The sequence below is a fragment of the Nomascus leucogenys genome, chromosome 2 (assembly GCF_006542625.1).
Source record: "Nomascus leucogenys isolate Asia chromosome 2, Asia_NLE_v1, whole genome shotgun sequence".
In the NCBI taxonomy this organism is placed as follows: Eukaryota; Metazoa; Chordata; class Mammalia; order Primates; family Hylobatidae; genus Nomascus; species Nomascus leucogenys.
Genome location: NC_044382.1, coordinates 87,081,434 through 87,091,794, shown reverse-complemented (window position 1 = coordinate 87,091,794; position 10,361 = coordinate 87,081,434). Strand labels below are relative to the sequence as shown.

At 42.4% G+C, this 10,361-nt stretch overlaps 1 protein-coding gene across 4 annotated transcripts in view; it reads left to right on the top strand.

Annotated features, from left to right (window-relative positions):
• The first annotated feature begins 6,500 nt into the window (after positions 1 to 6,500).
• AP3B1 (adaptor related protein complex 3 subunit beta 1) overlaps positions 6,501 to 10,361 on the top strand; it is a 288,518-nt gene continuing 284,657 nt past the window's right edge. For all 4 annotated transcript variants that reach the window (XR_004027066.1, XM_003261505.4, XM_030800425.1 and 1 more), the window contains exon 1: positions 6,501 to 6,804. Coding sequence is in view for 3 of the 4 variants with exons in the window: in XM_003261505.4 (XP_003261553.2) it covers positions 6,677 to 6,804 (128 nt within the window). In the remaining variant the exon portion in view is untranslated. The remainder of the gene's footprint in view (positions 6,805 to 10,361) is intronic.

Here is a 10,361-nt window from a genome sequence, read left to right as displayed (position 1 = left end):
CCGCCCTGGAGATGGAGGAAGGGGCCTGGAGCCAAAGAGTGCAAGGAATGCAGCCCTAAAAGCTAGAAAAGGCAAGGAACAATTTCCCCCTAGAGCTTCTGGAGGGAGGGTCCTGCCCATACCTTAGACTGTATTCCTTGATTTTGAGCCTCTGGACTCCGGAACTGTAGGAATAAACTATGTTGTTTCAAACTATCTAGTTTGTGGTAATTTGTAACAGCAGTAATAGGAAATTAACACAGGGATGGAACCTAATTTTTGCCACATAGTTAACTAATTGTCCCAGTACCATTTATTGTATACTACATTATTTCCTAATAGGTCAGGAATATTAACTTTTTCATAATGTCAATGCCAACATATAACTGAGTCTGTTTCTATTCTATGCTACCAATCACTTTATTTACTCTTGGGTCAATACCAGACTTTTAAATTACAACAACTTTATAGTACATTTAAATGAGTGGTAGGGTGAGTCCAATATTCTTTTTTTTTTTTTTTCCAAAAAATGTCTTGCTTTCAGCTGCATTTATTCTTCTAGATGAACTTTAGCATCAATTGGCCTAGTAAAACATTTTGAATTTTGATTGAAACTGCATTAAATATCTAGATTCATTCAAATATTTTTATTGAGAAACATAGACTCTCTTTTAGGTCTCTACCCCAACCCCTAACCCTTCGGTAAAATTTTATGTTTTCATCACTTAGGACTTGTACATTTTTTAAGGTTGATTTCTTAAGGCTTACTTCTTTGTTGCTATGTGGAACAGGCTCTTTTTGAAGTTACATTGCTTTTTTTTTTTTTTTTTTTTGAGACAGGGTTTCACTCTGTCTCTCAGACTGGAGTACAGTGGGGCGATCTTGGCTCACTGCAGCCTCCGCCTCCCAGGCTCAAGCGATTCTCCTGCCTCAGCCTCCAGAGCTGGGATTACAGGCATGTGCCACAACCTCCCAGCTAATTTTTGTACTTTTAGTAGAGATGAGGTTTTACCATGTTGGCCAGGCTGGTCTTGAACTCCTGACCTCAAGTGATCCACCTGCCTTGGCCTCCCAAAGTGCTGGGATTACAGGCATGAGCCAATGCACCTGGCAGAAATTACATTTCTAATTAGATGCTATTGGCATGTAGGAATGCTATTGGATTTTGAATTTGGCCACTCTGCTGAATCCACTTAACATCTCTCAGACTTTCTAGTGAGACAGTATCCTTTATAAATATTATAATCTTTTCTCCTTTATACTGTTTGTTTTTCTTGTTTATTTTTCTTGTTTTATTGCATTAGTCAGAATCTATAGAACAGTGTTAAATGATGATGGTGTTAATAGGCATATTTACCTTTTTTCTGACTTTAGTTGGAATGCCTTTGATGTTTCACTATGAAATATGATGTGTGTTTTACTTTGTATATTTTGTGGAGGTATTTTAACATAATCTGTCTATTTATCTATACCTGTATTAGTCCATTTTCACACTGCTACAAAGATACTACCTGAGACTGGGTAATTTATAAAGAAAAGAGGTTTAAATGACTCACAGTTTTGTATGGGTGGTGAGGCCTCAGGAAGCTTACAATCATGGCTTAAGGGGAAGCAGGCACCTTATTTCACAAGGTGGCAGGAGAGAGAGAGAGAGAGGAGAGATAATGAAGGAGGAAGAGTCCCTTATAAAACCATCAGATCTTGTGAGAACACACTCACTATCATGAGAACAGCATGGGGAAAACCACCCCCGTGATCCAATCACCTCTCTCCAGGTCCCTCTCTCGACACATGGAGATTATGGAGATTACAATTCAAGATGAGATTTGGGTGGGGACACAGAGCCAAACCATATCATTGCAGCCCTGCTCCTTCCCAAATCTTATGTCTTTTTAACATTTCAACCCAATCATGCCTTCCCAACTGTCCACCAAAGTCTTAACTCATTTCAGCATTAACTCAAAAGTCCAAGTCCAAATTCTTTTCTGATACAAGGCAAGTTCTTTCTGCCTATGAGCCTGGAAAATCAAAAACAAAGGGAGTGGAGGCCCCATGCAAGTTCGACATTCAGTGGGGCAGCCATTAAATCTTAAAGCTCTAAAATAATCTCCTTTCACTCCAAGTCTCACATTCAGGACATGCTGATGCAAGGGGTGGGCTCCCATGGCCTTGGGAATCTCCTTCATTGGCTGGCATTGAGTGCCTGCAGCTTTTCCAGGTGCATGGTGCAAGCTGTAGGTGGATCTATCATTCTGGGGTCTGGAGGATGGTGGCTGTCTTCTCACAGCTCCACTAGGCAATGCCCCAGTGGGTACTCTGTGTGTAGGCTCCAACCCCACATTTCCTTTCTGCACTGCCCTAGCAGAAGTTCTCCATGAGGGCTCTGCCTCTGCAGCAGACTTCTGTATAGACATCCAGGCATTTCCATACATCCTCTGAAATCTAGGCAGAGGTTCCAAGGCCTCAATTCTTGACTTCTATGCACCCACAAGCCCAACACCACATGGAAGCTGCCAAGGCTTGGGGCTTACTTCCTTTGAAGAAACAGCCTGAACTGTACCTTGGCCCCTTTTAGCCATGGCTAGAGCTGGAGTGGCTGGGAAGCAGGGCACTAAGTCCTGAAGCTGCACAGAGCAGTGGGGCCATTTTTTCCTCCTGGGCCTCAGAGCCTGTGATGGGAGGAGCTGCTGTGAAGACCTCTGACATGCCCTGGAAACATTTTCCCCAGTGTCTTAACAATTAACATTTTGGCCTCTCATTACTTATGCAAATTTCTGCAGCAGCTTGAATTATTCCCCAGAAAATGGGTAAATGGGTTTTTCTTTTTTACCACATGGTGAGGCTGCGAATTTTCCAAACTTTTACGTTCTGTCACTTCTTGAACACTTTGCTGCTTAGAAATTTCTTTTGCCAGGTACCCTAATCATCTCTCTCAAGTTCAAAGTTTCACACATCTCTATGGCAGGGACAAAATGCCACTGGTCTCTTTGCTAAAGCATAGTAAGAGTGACTTTTGCTCCAGTTTCCAATAAATTCCTGATATAGTTTTGCTCTGTGTCTCCACCCAAATCTCATCTTGAATTATAATAATCCCCATGTGTTGTGGGAGGGACCCAGTGGGAGGTAATTGAATCATGGGGGCAGGTTTTTCCTCTGCTGTTGTGGTGATAGTGAATAAATCTCAAGAGATCTGATGGTTTTATAAAGGGGAGTTTCCCTGCAGGAGCTTTCTCTTGTCTGCCACCGTGTAAGATGTCCTTTTGCTCTTCCTTCATCTTCTGCCATGAATGATGCCTCCTGAGCTATGAGGAACTGTGAGTTCATTAAACATCTTTACTTTACAAATTACCCAGTCTCAGGTATGTCTTTATTAGCAGCATGAGAACAGACTAATAAAGTTCCTCATCTCCATCTGAGACCACTTCACCCTGGACTTCATTGTCCACATCACTATCAGCATTTTGGTCAAAACCATTCAACAAATCTCTAGGGAGTTCCAAACTTTCCCATATCTTCCTGTCTTCTTCTGAGCCCTCCAAACTGTTCCAACCTCTGCCTGTTATCCAGTTTCAAAGCTGCTTTCACATTTTCAGGTTGTCTTTATAGCAGTACCCCACTCTACTGGTACCAATTTACCATATTATTTTGTTTTCACACTGCTACAAAGATACTACCCTAGACTGGGTAATTTATAAAGAAAAGAGATTTAATTGACTCACAGTTCTGCATGGCTGGGGAGGCCTCAGGGAACTTACAATCATGGTGGAGGGGGAAGAAGGCACCTTCTTCACAAGGCGGCAGGAGAGAGAGAGAGTGAAGGGGGAAGAGCCCCTTATAAAACCATCAGATCTCATGAGAACTCACTCACTATCATGAGAACAGCATGGGGGAAACCACCCCCATGATCCAGTGACCTCCTACCAGATCCCTCCCAAGACACTTGGAGATTATGGGGTTTATGGGGTTTAAAATTTGAGATGAGATTTGGGTGGGGACACAGAGCCAAACCATATCAATACCTATTTACATATATATAATAATAATAAGAATATTTACTTTTATTTCTAGATTATTAATTTTTTCTTTAAATCAGAAGTGCTGATAAAATATTATTAAATGATTTCCACTATCTATCATTATAAGTTTCTTAATGTTCAAAGATTCTTTTATCATATAACAAAACCTATTGGATTATTTTATGTTTTTCATTTAGCATTTGTTTAGTATTTAGATAGTTTATTGTTCTTTTTTGTTTTTAATAAAATCAGTCCTGCAGAATGAATTTGGAAGTGCTTTGTCTTTTTCTTTGCTAAGTTTAATAATAGTTTAAAATAACAGAAATAGTAAACTCCTTATAGGCCCAATAGAACTATATTAGTCTAGTCCCTTTTTGGTGGTAGATTTTTGGCAATGTTTCCAATTCTCTTCTGTAGTTATTTAGTTTATTCAGGTTTCCTGCAACTTTTTGAATCAAAAATTTTTTTTTTGTTGTTGTTTTTTGTTTTTTGAGACAGAGTCTCACTTCTTCGCCCAGGCTGGAGTGCAATGGCACCATCTCAGCTCACTGCAACTTCTGCCTCCCGGGTTTGAGCAATTCTTCTGCCTCAGCCTCCCCAGTAGCTGGGATTACAGGCATGTACCACTACACCAAGCTAATTTTTGTATTTTTAGTAGAGACGGGGTTTCACCATGTTGGCCAGGCTGGTCTTGAACTCCTGACCTCAAGTGATCCGCCCACCTCGGCCTCCCAAAGTGCTGGGATTACAGCTGTCAGCCACTGTGCCCAGCCTTGAATCAATTTTTGTAACATATTCTAGATAATAATGAGAAAATGTTAACATTCAGTATCTATAAAGTATGCCTACAAATCAATAAGATAAAAGATCCACTTAAAAATAAGCAAGTGACAAATGTGCATAATTAATAGAAGAAAAACTCAAATAGCCATTTGATGTGTACTTTAAATCTGTTACATTTAGGGTAACCATATACGCCTATTTCCCTGGCAGAGTCCTGGTTTACATGTATTTGTCCAGTAAAATTATGACTAGTATCACTTTTTGTCTCGAAAACTTCCTATTTGGGGCTGGGCGCGGTGGCTTACGTCTGTAATCCCAGCACTTTGGGAGGCCGAGGCGGGTGGATCGCTTGAGGTCAGAAGTTCGAGACCAGCCTGACTAATATGGTGAAACTCCATCTCTACTAAAAATATAAAATTAGCTGGGCGTGGTAGCGCATGCCTGTAATCCCAGCTACTTGGGAGGCTGAGGCACGAGAATCGCTTGATCCCAGGAGTCGGAGGTTTCAGTGAGCCGAGATCACGCCATTATACTCCAGCCTGGGCAACAAGAGCAAAACTCATCTAAAAAAAAAACGCCTCCAGGTTCGCGTTCTACCTGGTAGAATCCCTTGACAATTTCAGTACCTGGCCGCCAGGGCTTTGGGTGTTAATGTCTGCCTGGACCGGAGGCACTGGGGAGAAGAGAGGGAAGGCGCTGAAACCCAGCCGAGAAGGCGGGCTGGGGGAAGGCACCCCGGGAAAGAGGTTTTCTCGGGTGCCAGCACCCGGAGAGAGCTACTCCGGGGCGAGGCAAGCATCCCGCCTAGGCTCGCTAGTGCATATTAGTGAGTGACACGACTGGCGCGTGAGGTGGTCCATTTTATTTTTGGTAGCTAGACGCCAATAGGACGCACCACTTCAGCTCCAAACGGGAACCGGTGGCCCCAAGATGTTTCCTTTTCTTTTTCATTTTTTTTTTGAGACAGGGTCTCGCTCTGTCGCCCAGGCTGGAATGCAGTGGCGAGATCTCAAGTCATCGCTACCCCCTCCTTCTGGGTTCGAGTGATCCTCCCACCTCAGCCTCAGTAGTTGGGAATACAGACGCGCGCCACCACGCCGGCTAATTTTTATATTTTTTGCAGAGAAAGGGTCTCGCTATATTGCCTAGGCTGGTCTCGAACTCTTGGCTTCAAGTGATCCGCCCGCCTCGGCCTCCCAAAGTGCCGGAATTACTGGCGTGAGCCACCGCGCCCGGTCTGCCCGCAAGATTTTCATTGCAAAGATGAATGGTCGCTTCTGTGCGGATCCTCCAAACCATCGTTGGGAGAGGCCTCCTTAAAGTCTAGGAGAAAAGTTGTTTGGGGCCGATATTAAGGCAAGGCACAGCCGGATGGAGGAGAGTAGCCGAAACAAGCAAGAAAAGGAAAAGCGACCGTGATGGGTTTAGGAAAGGTGATCTGGCGTGCTAAATGGCGTTTTCCGGAGAAATCTGAAAACTGTTGCTTTACAGAAGTATAGCAAAGAGCTGTCCGGGCTCTGGAAACTCCTTAAGGGATCAAAATGGATGCAATGGGTATCTTTCTCCAACTACACCTCAAACGGGCCGGGAGCCGGGCAGTTAGCCACCCGCTCCCTCCCCTTTCGCAGCCCGGCTAGTAGCCGCTCAGCTACCTCTAAAGCCCGGAGCAGGAAAGTCCGCGCAGGCCTGGACTGCCCGGGTGGGAATCCAGCCGGCCTGCACACTGCGCATGCGCAGGGGGTGGACTGCCAGGTCGGCTCAGGGAGCCGTGACGAGTCCGGAAGCGCCTGCGCGCGCTCCTCGGTACGAGAACTAGTTTAGTTCCGTGCCCTCTGGACTGGAACCTTTTGGAGCGAACCCCCGGCAGGACCAACCCCGCATCCGCCAGCACCGCGGCAATGTCCAGCAACAGTTTTTCTTACAATGAGCAGTCCGGAGGAGGGGAGGCGACGGAGCTGGGTCAGGAGGCGACCTCAACCATTTCCCCCTCGGGGGCCTTCGGCCTCTTTAGCAGCGATTTGAAGAAGTGAGGAGAAAGGTTTGGGGTGCGGGGATGGGAGGGAGCAGCTGGGGACTCGGAGGAGTGGGCGCCGGGGTGGGCTCCCTGGAGAGGAGCGGGGTCGCCCTGAGATCTGAGCAGGGCAGGGCGGTAACGTGTCCCGCGGGTGGGTGGGTGGGGTTGATTGGCGGTGGTGGGAGTTGTGGGAGTTTGGGGCGAATGTGTGTAGGGGTCTCTAGTAGTTTTCAAACTTTAGTGAAAAGGAAACCACTTGGTGAGCTTAGATCCCACCCCTGAGGACACTGATTGAATTGGACTTGGACTGGGCTCAGGAGTCTGAATTTTGAGCATAGTCTTCTAGTTTATTTACCGTTCGCCGGATCAGACTTTGATACATTCCCTGGTTAGGGTGAAAGGAGTGTTTTGGTGAAGGTGAGAGTGCGAGTGTTGCTTGTGGGAAGTTATTTTGTGACCCCGGAGTGTAGGAGCAGAGAGGTGGATTTAGGCTGTTTGAATGGACAAACTGGTTTATACCAGTATTAATGTTCTTGGATTATGTCCTTTGCACTACAGACAAAAACACCAATCCAAAATAAGCATATGAATAGAAAATATTTTAAAACAGTGTTACTATGAACAAATCCTCAACTTTTACAGATTAATAATGTGAATTTTAAAAACGAATGTTAAACAAGGTACACTTAGTTTTGTAAAAAGTATCACCGAGAAATGGAAAGAAATCCCAAGTTGTTTGGGGGGTGGGTTGGTGGTATTGGGGTGGTGGTAGTGGTTACATTTACCAGAATTATCATTTTTACATTTCTCTTATTTTAAATCTTTCATTACTAAGCAATATGGTCACATAATTGTCGCTAAATTCATGTTAAATTAAGGTAGAATAGCTGTGCTGGAAGCTTTGCAGATATGTTAGAGGGTATAATTAAAATTTAAATTAAACGTTACTAACAATATTGGGTAGTCTAGAAAGTGCTACTACTTGAAATTGGGATTATATTTTGGCTGTATTGAGGATCAAAATCTCATATATAGCATGTAAGATACAATCTTTTCTTTTCCTTTTTCCCAGGTTAGAAAAGTTTAAGAGTAAGGTAACTGATTTCATTTTTCATTATATGCATTTGATGATCCATTGTTCTAGAGCAAGTACGGAGCTTGTTGCCTCTACTATTAGCAAAATGTTTAGACTGAATTAACCTGTATATCGGCATCAATCTGTTTTGCAAATTAATTTACTTTTATGGTTTGTGAACATCTAAGATGTTTTCTCTTAGATGTTTGTCAGATTTGGGGCCAGGCACGGCGGCTCACGCCTGTAATCCCAGCACTTTGGGAGGGTGAGGCGGGTGGATCGCTTGAGGCCAGGAGTTCGAGACCAGCCTGGCCAACATGGTGAAACCCCGTCTCTACTAAAAATACAAAAATTAGCCGGGCGTGGTGGCTCGTGCCTGTAATCCCAGCTACTCAGGAGGCTGAGGCAGGAGAATCGCTTGAACCCGGGAGGCGGAAGCTGCAGTGAGTCCAGATCCACGCCACAGCACTCAAACGTGGGCGACAGAGTGAGACTCTGTCTCAAAAAAAGAAAAAAAAAAAGAAAAAGATTTTTGTCAAATTTGGACCTGATTTGGAAAAAAAAACAAAAAAAACTTATGGCTTTAACTGTGACCAGTGCTCTTGAGGTGACCTAACAGGTTGGATTTAAAATAAAAGTAGCTAATTGATTAGAGGTGGTATGTAATATATGCAAATAACCATGGTTGAATTGTGTTCCCCGAAAGATGTTTATTGAGTATTTGTGCACACCACTTTACATTTATTATCTCATTCAGTTTTCCTAACAACCCTGCAGGTTATTACCAGGTACTTCTCTGCTCCCATTTTACACGTGAGGAAATTGGAGCATGGTTGTTAACTTGCAAAAGGCCACAAAGGTAGAACATTGCACTGCCTGAATTTCAACTCAGGGGCTCTAATATTAGAGCCCATTCTCTCAAACGTTTAGGTGTGCTACTTACTACTTGATGAAATGTATGGCATTTTTAGTAGTGAGTGCATACAACTCACAAAAAGTTTAAAACTTTAAATAGTAGCTCCAAGTAGTACCACTAGAGAAGCTTCCAGGGATTAGAAACATTTGACTATTGACCTGCAATCTAATAGAATTGTACAGAAACAAGGAGACCCCTGTTCTGGAAGTGGTCATTAAATCTCTCTTGAGTCCACATTTTCTCATTTATAAAACCGTAATGTTACTTGCCTTTTAAAAAAATCTAATGACAAAATTTATGTAAAAAACTTAAAGCTTACCCTATTCCTCAGCTCTGGTTTTTAATGGTTTGCTCTGATGACATAGTTTCAAGTTTACAAAAAAGTTGCAACAATAACACAGGCTACCCTTTTGCAGATTTACCAATTTAAAAAAAAATTGCTACATTGCTTGCTTACTCTCTCTGTCACTCACTCTCCCCATGCATATTCAGGCACATATACGTATTCATGTTATTATGTCTTCTGAACCATTGGAGACTCAGTTGTACACATCATGTTCTTTTACAATTAAAATCTTAATGTGTAATTTTTGAGAACAAAGATATTCTCTTATGCAACTACAGTGTTGATGTATTCAGGAAATTTAATGTCTATACAATCTGTAGTATGTGGTCTAATTTTATCGTTTGTTCCAATGAAGTGTTTTTTTTTCCCGAGCATTTTTTTCCTCAAGTACAGGATCCAGTCCAAGATAATATATTTAATTTAGTTGCCATGTCTCTTTAATCTTCTTTAATCTGGAATAGTTCCTTAGCCTTTTTTGTCTTTCATGACTTTGACATATCTGAGGATTGCAAAGCCTATTATTTTATTTTATGTTAATCAGTTTTTGAGTTTGCTGGTGTTTCCTCATGTTTAGGTTCAGGTTATGTATCCTTGGCCGGGATACTACCATAGGTGATGCGTGCTTCTCGAACTATTACATTTGGAGGCATAGGGTGTCCATCTTCATGATGTTAATTTTCCTAGGCACAGGGTTGTCCAGTTTCTCCGTTGTGTCATTTCTATTTTTTTTTTTCAAATTATCTGTGGAGAGACACAGACCATGCAGATGTCTTGCTCTTTTTTAAATTGACCACTTCTGCATTTAACAACCATTGATCAATCTCCTGAACCTGTCTTTTCCACAGTGGCTGCAAAATGGTAATGTTTCAGCTGCAACTCCCTCTACTGTTCTGCTCTTTGGCTTCTTGACCTAGAGCTCTGTGTTCTCTGATCCTTCACTAACCATCTCAGTGATGCCTGGGTACTTCCTAGTCATAGTATTATTGGTGATTTTTGTTTTCTGAACTTAATCTTATTTATCAGTATTATTTATCCTCTCCTCCCTTAAAACAGAACCAGAATTAGATGGCTTTATGAAAGTAGATCCTATACCTAATTTATTGGCTAAAAAGTCCTGTGTATTAAATTATTGGCTTCAAGATTTTTAATTTCTTTATTTAAAATGTAAAGAACTTATTTTTGTATTCTTATTTTTTATTTTTTGAGACATGTCTTATTCTGTTGCCTAGGCT